This window comes from Coturnix japonica, chromosome Z (assembly GCF_001577835.2).
Source record: "Coturnix japonica isolate 7356 chromosome Z, Coturnix japonica 2.1, whole genome shotgun sequence".
NCBI lineage: Eukaryota > Metazoa > Chordata > Aves > Galliformes > Phasianidae > Coturnix > Coturnix japonica.
The window spans coordinates 18,300,070-18,312,247 of record NC_029547.1 but is presented as its reverse complement, the minus strand read 5'-3'; the positions used below and the strand labels follow the sequence as shown (position 1 = coordinate 18,312,247).

The window sequence follows — 12,178 nt, the reverse complement described above, 5'->3', positions numbered from 1 at the left end:
TGGAGGTATTTATGCAAATCCACACATTTGTCAAGGAAAGGGAGATGCAACTGATTACATCACTGGGATACCTACAGACTTCTGGAGTGATTAAGGACACTTGTAGAGCTCAATATTTTAATCCACAAAACAGAGCACTTTCCTCTAAATGTATGTAGCTGTTCTCAGAACTGCTTAGTTACTATCCTTCAATACAGTGGAAGGAAGGGAAGCCATACCTTTATTAGGCCCTCTGAGAAAAGAATTTCTATGGTTTCTTTTAAGATAGGTAGCAGACCACCATGATGGATACCTATTCCGCGCTTCAGAAGAGGCAGCACATGCTCAACCTGGGAAGAAACATGTTAACACTAGTAAGCAAATTGTAATACACCTTGCAGAAACAAAACAACTGTATTGAAAACCTTCTGAAGTTTATAAAGTCTACCACTTCCTGATTCTGAATACAATAAAGACCCCTTCAATTTATTTTATATTTAAAAACATAGCTAAAAAAACAAACATGAAACTAAGGATGAGAGCAACTTGTTCAATTTTGTCAGATGTGATTTGCTAGAATTCCAACAAAAAAGAAGCCTGGTCACAGAGACCTATTTCACAAAGCCAAAGAGCAATGCAAAGAACAGTAAATTCATTGAGATAAATTTATTATTTCTGAGCCCATTATTCATAACTCACAGCCTCAAAAGTCGCAGAGAACAGGTGACCAGTAGCTCCCCCTATTCACTCACCTGAGGAAGTTTTTTGTCTTCATCTGACAGACAGTCAATTGCATTATTGAACACTTCTTCAACCATCTTTTTTTCTTCATCTGAGAAAGCAATTTGTAATTTATATAAAATTTAAAAGGTTAATTAATGTAAATAAAGTAATTATGACATTCTAAGATCTGTAAAACTTCACAATAGAAGTAGTGCAGAAGGCAGTAAAATCTACACAAAACCACTCATATCCATGTCAGACAACTAACAAATGTGGGCCCTAAAGAGTCCAAACAGTAACTGTGAGCTTAAGGGAAGGTTAGGGCAAACCTGGAAAAGTAATCCAAACTTCAGCTACTATCAACCTCAAGATTTCTCAACGTCATGTATTATCTATTTAATGAATCTCCACGTTTCCCTTTGACCTAACAGTCCCTGACTTCCCTCTTCCCCACTGATTCTTAAAACTTACTTGCACTCTACAGAAGTACCACAAACATCAGGAATTTGTATCTAAAGGTATGACCACAGAAAGCTCACAAATACATATGATCTCTACAATGATGCAAATCTTTACATCTTTCAGACTGAAATGGCTGCACATTTTTGCAATGCTGACACAGAAAGCACCATGACTGGGACAAGTGAGCAAGCAAGAACCCTGAACAATTCACAAACATGAAATGATATTCTGATTTAAAACATCTCTATTATATTTTTGTAACTACTCCAAGAACGTATGGGCCATGTACTGAAGCTCATTTTCCAAGCCTGGTCAAAAAAACAAAACAAGCTTCAGTTTAGCATTTGAGTTTTTATTTAAGTAGATAGGAGAGGAAGTAAGGGAAAAAAAGGTGAATTGAACAGCTGAGAGGGAACAGTGTCTCATTTTTTTTATAGCCATTTTAACTTGAAGAGAATATTCAGATTTCCAGACAGAATTTTCTAGAACCCATTGCACTACTGTCACAGTGAACAGAATTCTGGAGAAAGAAAACATTCAAATAGAATACAGCTAAACATTGCAATGAACAAATACTACTTTGTGTATCAATACGTTCCTATTGAAAACAGGCTGATGCACTGAAATGGTATATAAGAAAGCAGTGTTTTTTATTTATATAAAAATATATATATTTCTTTATATAAATGAAATATAAATATTAATCTTGAATAACATTTGAAGTCAAATTACAATTTGGAATAACCTGCATTTTACTTATTGTTACCTGTATTGAAATCCAACTTTGTCATCTGAAGAGCATAGGCTTCACAATCCTTTTTACTGAAGCTGAAAATGATTACAGGCTGGAAATTCCTCTCCATGATCATCTTCACAATTTTAAATACATTGGAAGGGCCTGCAGAGAGATTTCATGAATTTCTGTTTAGCAAAAAAAAATTATCTTACAGAAGATTTAAAATAGAAGCACAACTTAGATGCAACTTTTTAAAAAAACAAAATAAAAAAGAATAGTTTTCTAAGAAGTCAGTTAAGAATGGGACCCAAACTCACCTTTTGTTCCTCCTTTCCTGCCCTTCTGATCTCCTTTTGCTAAGTCTCCTGCATCTCTAAGCACTTGCATTGCTGTATTAAAATTATCTTCTCTGAAATCTCCCTAGATACAGAAGACAACCTTTGTAAACAATTACTTCCTACAACAGTCTACTGAAAAAAAATCATAATGCTTTACATACTGAATACCATTACTAAATACTTACAGGTTGAAGGACAAAATAATGCACAAAGCCAGCAAGAAACATTACTAGGCCAATGGCACAGCTCAGAATTCTCAGATTACATTTGTCTCTCTGGTTTACTTCACATTATTCTAATCACTACACCACCTACTACAACAGACATGCTGAATGACTGTACTGGTTTAACACTGATGGCCAACTGAACACTACTACACTGCTTTCTCATACCCTCTTATTAAACTAATGGGGTGAGAAAACACGATGAAAAAGAGCTCAAGGGTTGACAGGGAGATCAATCACCAACTACGACAGGAGGCAAAGCAGACTCAGCACAGGGAGACTGATGTAATTTGTTGCATTTTATTAACAAGAATAGAGCACTGAGAAACTAAAAGCAAATTACAAACACCAAGGGAGGCAGGGATCAGCCAATAATGGTTCATCTTTTCAACTTCTTCATGGCCACTCCCTGCCCCTGCTTCAAGTAGAACTACTCCCACGGGACACCACCCTTCCCCAACTGATCCTGGCTAGCAGCTCTCCAAGCGCTGCTCCAACACGGCTCCATACCACAGAACCCACCCTTCAGGAGCACACTGCTTTAGCATGGAGCTCCATGAGCGACAGATCCTCCAGACCTCCAGCTCCACAGTGGGCTCCTATCCCTGGGTGGCAGCCTGGGCCTGGAGCATGATCTAGTAGGGGCTCTCCATGGGCTACAGCTTCCTTCATGCCACAGCCTTCCATGGGCTGCTTGTGCAGATTTGCTCTACATGGTGTCCATGAGCAGCAAGAGGACAGCAGCTTGCTCCACCATGGCCCTTTCTACAGGCTTCAGGGTGTATCTGGAGTACCTCCTGCCACCCCACACTGATCTTAGTGGCCGCAGGCCCACTTCTCTCCTATTTTCTCACTCCCTTTTCTCAGCTACTTCCACACATAAATTTTTCCCTTTCTTAATTGTGTTTTCCAGCACTGCTCATGGCTCAGCTCTGGCAGCAGTAGGTCCTTTTTGGATCCATCATGAGACAGTTGCAGGGCTCTGCTCACAGAGGCCACACTTGCAGCACTCCTACTACCAAAACCTTGATATGTATACCCAATACAATAACACAGTAGCAAAACTGACTTTTTGGAATCTATTTATGAAGAGACACTGCCCAATGAAGACCTCCAGTTTATGGCATAAGATACTACTGTACAAATCATTAATGAAATTTAAACACATTGCTATTCCTGAATCACCTAACCACGCACAAACACTTTTCCTCCTTAACTGAAAATAATTCTAAATACAGCTATCATTTTAAAAAATAAATAAATAAAAATTAAGTGAGAAACATTAAAAGAAGTATCAGAAAGTAAGGATGAGGGTACTTTAAACCCCTCAGTAAAGCATTACTCAGTTGAAAACATTACAGTAGATAACAAAATATCTCTTCTATATGACTCCAAAAACAGCCACACAGCTATCACTGTTACCCTTGTGTACTTCATATTATAAACACACACATCCTTTGCACAGCCAATCAAATTTTGCAAAAGATGAAGTTCATTACTGATAAGTGAGGAAAAATGCCTTTCAAAAAGAACGTTCCTTACATTTTCATCAACAACAAGACGTAGTCCATCTCCTCCTGCTGGGAATATATAATGCTGCAGTGGGGTAGGTCGATAATCTGTATATATCACATGGCAAGGCTACAACAAAGAACAGTATAAATATTTTATGTTTCTAATTATACTAGACATATATACTTGCTTAACGGCAAATATAATGCATTACTATTAAAACATGCATTTTTAAAAGCCAGAATCTAAGATGAAAGGAGGTGGGGGTGTAACTGGGGTCACCAGTATTAAGCCTGTATGTAACGTCCCAGTGCCTGTAGGTGAGGGATGTGCTAGTAAGATCCAACAGTCTGTATACGGATTTTGTACTAATAATGCTACTAAAATACATGAAACCTTGCAAATCCTTTAGGACACAGGCTGATAATTAAATTTCTCTCTCATGAAACAGAGGAAGACAGGTAATATTCTCTTCTGCATTACTAGACATTACTTCTCAGCATGTCTTAACACCTTTTAAAACCAAAGAAAGAACTATTTCCATTTTGAAATATCATCATCTTACTTGGATCACATGAAAAAGACATATTGTTAACTTTTTAACATGTTGAAGGTTATAACGTATCCTTTAAAATGTTAAATACTGCATAAATCTACTTTTAAGAAGTCATTTCAGCATTGTGCAAAACAATATCAAAACTTTGTGACAATCTTGAGTAGACTTCTTTTAACACTCCTTTCAACACAAGCCATATGAGAATTAAATCTTTGGGTTATTTTTATAATCAGAGCAACCTCTAGTGGATATTAACTTCCTCAATTCTAACTCATAATCTTTTCTGCAAAACCATCTCTATAGAAAATAGGATAAAAATTAACTGAATGGTTATGGGATGGGTTACATTTATCACATTCCTATTTTGTAATTTTGTTTGCATGCTTACATATTACTTCCTGTGGTTTTATGATTTACTTTTGATTTCTGCATGCCTTTTTCATGAGCACATCAAACAAATACTCCTAAGTAAAAGCAGCACTGGCAATGCTAGTAACAAGGCTGCATAACTTTTTCTAACTATGCTATATTGAGCAAGAAAGCAGTGCTGGCCTTAAAACTAATTTCCATAATTTGCTGTGAGAACCTGAGAAGTAACTGACAAGTAAAATTTTAACCAGAGATAATATCAAGAGCTCTGTATATGGGAAGAGGTGAAAAACAGAAGTCCCAGAACTGATGGACAGCTACTAGTCACAGAAAATACACAACTTTGTCAGCTGGGAAAAAAGTGCTGTACTCTTGTGAAGTGAACAATCAGCAACAGCTAACAAAAGGGTGTGAGAAGGAACCTGCCTACTACCTGGTTAATATTTCCATAATTATGTACAGTGTATTCCAGGGACTAAAAAACATGTACTAACCAAAAATATTCAATTCAGAAAGGACTATCATGATGGCAGTAGGGACTGTGCACTGCCTCTCTACCTTCTGCCCAGTCTGACTGCTTCCAGGACCCTGCCCCACAGCCTACCTGCACTAAGTTGTTCAGCTGTGCCTCTCTCTACCCAACTGTTCCAGGAACCCTGACTTTCTGAAAACCTTTTGACAAGACAGTGAGCTGCTCAGTACTGCAAAAGTGTGCTTTTTCCTGAAAATTTTCCTTTAACACTATAAACTCTCAAGGAACACTTTCTGCACCCTGAATACTTGGCATGTCCACTGACAACTATACACCTATTTTAATGCAACTGTAAAAGAAACATTTATTATTCTTGAAACAGAGATGAATGTGGTGCTTACTGACTGCAAACATAAACCCTTTGAAGTCTCTGAAGTCCTGAAAAGGCCTAACTCTAAAAACCAGAGTACTGTCAGTGTTTCATAACTCAGAGCGTTTGTTGAAACCAAGCTGGTGTTTAAATAACTGCTGAAAATATTGTTCAAAACAAATAGCTTTAATGTTCCTGTGCAGAACCAAAAGTCCATAAAGATACAAGGGCTAAAAGTACTTAAATACTATTAATTTGTAAGCTGTAACATTACGATTAAAGAGATCCACAAAATCACAAGGATAAAGGTATATTGCCTCAAAAAAAGTTACCTGTTTGTGAAGGTGGCAAATCCATTCAGCAAACTGACGAGCATTTGGAATAGTTGCAGAAAGGAACACATAATGAACATTGTCAGGAAGCAAAATAATTGTCTCTTCCCAAACCACACCACGTTCTGGAAAAAAAAATAAGTCATATGGAAAATCTGTAATTAAAGCAAAGTTTTGAAGCCAAGCACACTTAATAACAAATTAAATTACAAAGTAAAATAATCAGATATTTTTGGCAGGACAAGGGGGAACAGTTATAAACTGAAAGAGGGTAGACTTAGATTTGATGCTAGAGGGATGTTTTTTTATGCAGAGGGTGGTGAGGCACTGGAACAGGCTGCCAAGAGAAGTACTGGATGCCCCATCCCTTGTGACATTTGAGCTCAGGTTGGATGGGGCTCTGGACAACTGATCTGCTAGGAGGCAAAACTGCCTATTGCAGAGGGGTTGGAACTGAGAGAGATAAGGTCTCTTCCAACCCAAGCCATTCTGTAATTCTACGACATAGCTAATATACAAATGTCTTCAAAGTTGCCTTTCTCTCAACAACAAAAAAAAAAAAACAAAAATTGCTGAACACAATAACAATTCCACACGTTCACTAAAAAACAAATTTCGAATAACTTAAGATGCACTAAGATGACTGATGTAAGAGATTATAGAGTTTTAGTTCTTCAAAGGAATCAGTCTTCACTCTTGAACAATAAGGATATGAAAAGAAAAGAAGGTAGAAGATACCTGAATCTCTCATGTAATGGATTTCATCAAAAATAACCCACGCAACTTCTCGCATAACCTCAGACCCTCTGTAGAGCATACTTCTCAAGATCTAGAAAAAGTGAGAAAAAACTGAGATCTACCAAAAAATAGAAAGCTCCTGACTGAGTGTAAAAGCATGAATTTACAGAGATTTATTTTTTTTCAGTAACTAGAAGTTGAATCAAGAGCAAGAAGGGGAACAATGAATTATATATATGTGTGTGTGTGTGTGTGTGTGTGTGTGTGTTTTTTAACATAAATGAGCTTCTTCTGATAATATTAATCTAACAATAGGTTAATGTTATTAGACCTTATCAAACAAAAAAGGTAAAAGAAGACAGATTAAGAATTCATTTTTGATCCTACCTCTGTTGTCATCACCAGACAAGAAGCTGTAGGATTAATGGTGACATCTCCAGTCATCAACCCAACATCCTGGAACTCTTCATACATCTCACGGTATTTCTGATTACTCAAAGCTTTAATTGGACTTGTAAATATCACACGCTGTTTTTCTCTCAAGGCCAAGGCAATTGCATACCTGTGTTCAAATATTGTACATATTAGAAGCTGTCAGAAAGAAATTAACAACTTCTTACTTTTCTTTGATCTTCTGATTTAAAAAATAAAAAAAAATTCAGAACACTATTTCTGCCCTTTAGAGAGTAACCAACACTGTCAAATTAACCAGGATATACGGAATTTAGAGAACATTTCATTTTAACCAAAAATCTAACTATTATTCTTTGAACCCATGTCCTAATATATTTACATGTATACCTCACTACTCAGGTCAGCAAAGCAATTGTGCTGCCAGACCAAACCTTGACAAACATAGAGTTGTTAAATACTTTTGTCTGACAAACAGTAAAATGCAAATTAAATTAAACTTCTGATAGAAAATAAAACATACACGAACTTCTTCATTAGTTACACACAAAAGCTAGAAAACGAATCTGTATTGCAGAATTTTTCCTCTCATTATGCAGAAAAATAGTCAACAAGAAGACTGTTTAAAATATAAAAGATAAATTTCAACATTAATAAAGTCACTACCCACTACAAAAGATGAAAGAAAAAAATACGAAATATTGAAATATAGTAAATTCAATTAAAAAGCAAAAAAAAACCCACCCCAAACAATGAACCAAAACCAAAACAGTGGCTGAATAAAATGGCAGTTAAAACATCACACCATTCCCTTGTCAGACTGACAGAAAATTACTTACTCTGCACACACAGTTTTACCAGCTGAGGTATGAGCTGACACCAATACAGACTGGTTATTATCTACACACAGAATAGCTTCTCTCTGAAAGGCATCGAGACTAAATGGGTATTCCTGAAAAGAGAAACAAAAAAAAACCCACATATTTTTATCATATATTATTAACTATATTTAATTATTTTCTGGCTAAGCACGGAGATTACAGACAGAAATCATGCACTATACAGCTATAATTAATTAATCTTAAAAGTCAGGAAAAAAAAAAACGTGTACTAGTGAAACTAATGCCTGATGTCACAGAATAAAAACAAAGCTTAACAACATATCCACTCCATTCAAGCACTTCCTTTTACTGTACCAAACTTAAAATACAGATATCAATCTCACTCATGATAAGCCTTACTAGCAAAGTATAACCTTTTTCCTCAATAAATTAGCCCAAAAGAATAACAGATGAAATTTAACACAGTATTGCACTGCTAGCATATTTTGGAGTTTGCCTGCCAGTCTCTGAGAAGGGTTTTACAGAGTCAATAATAGATGACATTTGCCTGCCAAAGTGCCCCTCAGATGCTTTCACTGAACAGGTTCACAAATGTCCGTCTGCCAAAGCCCACCAGGACATTCACTGGATCGTTTTGCAGAGTGTGGGTACAGAGTTGAATAGTACAGTCAGGCAAGTTTAGCATTATATTCTTAGAGCTTGTCATCATAGTCAGTTGTGTTAATTCTAGTATTAAATTCACAGTTAATCAAGCAAGAAGTCTCACTCCATCCCTTCAAGACTGTGCTGAAACTGTTTATCTGCTTATTCCTGCAATCTTCAGCCAAAACAGGGCCATTCTGTAACTGCAAGACTCCCTCCTTCAACTGTTTTTCATGCTGATCTTGCAGAGCACCATGCCTATGGTTTATACAAGAGGTAATTGGATACCAGTGCTTTTAACCCTTTTGTACAAATCTCACACACATACCTTCGCAGGTTTTCCAGTTCTTGGCTTCAGACCTGTGAACTCTTCATCTGCTGGAAGTGCAACCTATAAAATGCATTTAAAACAAAAATGTTAGACTACCCTGTGTGTGCACTCCAGTCACAGGTAACACTATGAACACCTATGGCAGGAGATTAAAAAATACTAAAACTTACCTGAATTTCTACTGTCCTGGTTCTATAAGTTCATGTTCCAGTGTGTCCATCCTTCCTCTCACCATTGCTACCCTCCTCTAACACCAACTATTTTTCTTATTTCTGTTACTCTCTGCTGCCTGACATGAAATGTGTCTGCTTTAGCTAGCTTGAAACACAAGCTTTTCAGGCCAAGACACAGTCAGGGCTTCTGACCACCAGTAATTGCCAGAAGTTACAGGCAATTACTCAGTTTATATTGATTTCACTCCCTTTCCAAGGAAAATATGTTTATACATGTAAAGTTTCTACGTGATAACAAAGACACAATCTTAACTGCATTATCAGGTAGTGTATAATTAGTACAATAATAAATATAAACAATACTATAATACCCATAGTAACACAGGCACTTCTACAAGAAAGCCTAGACATTCCATGTTTATTTGCACTGCACTTACCTCATGTGTGCAGCCTTCAACAGTTTCCACAGCTTGAACCTTCACATGTGGCATCAGGTCTGCCAGACTAAAAACACACAAGTTAGGATTGCCAGAAATGTATTTGACAACTCTATTTTCTTTATATATGGGAAAAAGTTGAACTTCACCTCTACTTTAACCGCGACATAACAAAACTAAAAAGATGCACAAACTTACACAGGATAGTTGGTAGAAACTACTACCAGTACTAAGATTACTTGAGAGTTAAATTTTCTACACTGTAACTACACTCTAGCTACTTCCAGACTTTTAACACTTAAAAAGAAAAAAAAAAACCAAAAAAAAACTTTGTTCATTCACTTCGTCATTGCCTTTTATCAGAGGGGGAATATTCTCCTTGGTCTGTCTCTTCCTGCCTATGTACCTGCAGAAGCCCTTCTTGTTATCTTTCACTCCCCTTGCCAAGTTCAGCTCCATCTGTGCCTTGACTTTCCTAATCCTGTCTCTTCACACATGGACAACAGCTCTGTATTCCTCCCAGGCTACACAACCCTGTTTCCACTTCCTGTACATTTCCCTCTTTTCCCTCAGTTTCAGCTGCAGGTCCTTGCTCAGCCACATCAGTCACCCGCCTCCCCTGCTTCACTTCTGCTGAGGGATGGAGGGCTGTTGCACTCTCAGAAGGGTGTTCTCAAAGAGCTGCCAGCTATGTTTTGTACCCATGCCCTTAAGAACATCTTCCTAGGGTATCCCATTTAGCAGTTTTTGAGCAGCTGGAAGTCTGCTCTCCTGAAGCTCAGGGTCCCGACTCTGCTTTCTGCCAGGCTTACATTCTTCAAGATCACAAACAGCACCAAGGCATGATCACTACAGCCCAGGCTGCCTCCAATCTTAACCTCTCTAATGTTCTCCTCTGCAACTGCATAAGAGTTACAGAACTTCATTTCATGCACAATTTCCCCCCCCTCAATATGCAAAATAACAGAATCACCAAGGTTGGAAAAGACCTACAAGATCATCCAGTCCAACCATCCACCTGTCATCAATAGTTCTCACTAGACCAAGACCACAGTGTCCAAACGTTCCTTGAACACCTCCAGGGTCAGTGACTCTACCACCTCCATGGGCAGCCCATTCCACTGCCTGACCACTCTCTCTTTCAGAGAAGTAGTATTTCCTAACATTCAGCCTAAATCTCCCGTGGTGCAGCTTGAAGCCATTCCCTCCAGTCTATTGCCAGTTACACGAGAAAAGAGGCCAACCGCCACCTCACTACAATCTCCCTTCAGATAGTTATAGAGATCAGGTCTCCCCTGGAGGTCTGTGGACCCCAGTACAAGAAAGACAGGGAGCTGTTAGAGAAGGTCCACAGGAGGACCACAATGATGATCAGGGGGCTGGAGCACCGCCCCTACGAAGACAGGCTGAGGGAGCTGGGTTTGTTCAGCCTGGAGAAGGCTGCAGGGTGACCCAATTGCAGCCTTTCAGTACCCAAAGGGAGCCTATAAACAGGACAGGAGCCAAGTCTCTAAAAGGACAGATACTGACAGGACAAGGGAAAATGAATTTAAGTTGAAGGAGGGAAGATTTAGGTTGGATATCAGGGGAAGTTCTTTACCAGGAGAGTGGTGAGGTTCTGGAACAGAGAGGCTGTGGATGCCCCATCCCTGGAGATGTCCAAGGCCAGGTTGGACTGGGCCCTGGGCATCCTGGTCTAGTATTAGATAAGGAGGTTAGCAGCCATGCCTATGGCAGGGGGGTTGCAGCTTGATGATCTTGAGATCCCTACCAACTCAAGCCATTCTATGATTCTATGGTTATCTTAAGCTACTGTAGGTACTATGGTCAAGCACATGTTTTAGTAACACCACTAATGGTGAAACTGACTTAAAATGGTAATTCTGGATCTGCTTCCCTTCTTTACAAGCACCTTTTGCTTCCAGTGTTGCTCCTCATTAGCACATCTTCACATAAACGCATCAGCTTCATATCTGAGTTCATACACGACCAAAGCAGTACACACTCACCCATCACAAGAGGCGTTCAGTTTAACATCGTGCCCAGCTACGGTTCCCTTACACAACAAGCTGGGTACTTACTTATTATCTTCTGATGTGACATCTTCCAGTTTCGGCTTCTTTCCCGAACTCGCACCTTCTGTGCTGTCGACTTCACCATCCCTCCTGGTTTTCCCCAGCCCAGCTGCCGACGGTTTGTCCTCGGGCCGCTTCCTGCAAACACAGGGCGCAGCTCGTGAACCCGCTCAGGAAACGCCCCACGCGGCCAACGTTTCCCCATCAAAGCTCCCCACTGAGCCCACCCCAGACGCCAGCCACCCCGAGGCCGGCCCAGCCCCCCAGCTCCACCGCCGCCGCCTCACCCCGGCCTCCTGGCAGCCTCAGCAGCCCCCGCTTTGCCCCTGGCAGCGGCTGCGTCACCCTCAAACACGCTGAACAGCTCATCCCCGAACGCGTCCGCCATCTTGCCGCGCTCCCACAGCGCCGCGCGGCCCGTCCCGTCACACCCGGCGGAGCGGCCAATGGCAGCGG

General features: G+C 39.5%; 1 protein-coding gene across 1 annotated transcript in view; it reads right to left on the bottom strand.

The window, feature by feature from the left end:
* MTREX (Mtr4 exosome RNA helicase) overlaps nucleotides 1–12,166 on the bottom strand; it is a 37,316-nt gene extending 25,150 nt beyond the window's left edge. The window contains exons 1-13 of the mRNA XM_015848711.2: nucleotides 12,010–12,166; nucleotides 11,729–11,860; nucleotides 9,648–9,714; nucleotides 9,035–9,097; nucleotides 8,062–8,174; nucleotides 7,199–7,373; nucleotides 6,812–6,902; nucleotides 6,074–6,198; nucleotides 4,005–4,103; nucleotides 2,218–2,320; nucleotides 1,931–2,062; nucleotides 732–811; nucleotides 219–329 (exon numbers count right to left, since the gene is read on the bottom strand). Coding sequence (XP_015704197.1) covers nucleotides 219–329; nucleotides 732–811; nucleotides 1,931–2,062; nucleotides 2,218–2,320; nucleotides 4,005–4,103; nucleotides 6,074–6,198; nucleotides 6,812–6,902; nucleotides 7,199–7,373; nucleotides 8,062–8,174; nucleotides 9,035–9,097; nucleotides 9,648–9,714; nucleotides 11,729–11,860; nucleotides 12,010–12,110 — 1,392 coding nt within the window. The 5' untranslated portion in view covers nucleotides 12,111–12,166. The remainder of the gene's footprint in view (nucleotides 1–218; nucleotides 330–731; nucleotides 812–1,930; nucleotides 2,063–2,217; nucleotides 2,321–4,004; nucleotides 4,104–6,073; nucleotides 6,199–6,811; nucleotides 6,903–7,198; nucleotides 7,374–8,061; nucleotides 8,175–9,034; nucleotides 9,098–9,647; nucleotides 9,715–11,728; nucleotides 11,861–12,009) is intronic.
* Nucleotides 12,167–12,178: the final 12 nt, after the last annotated feature.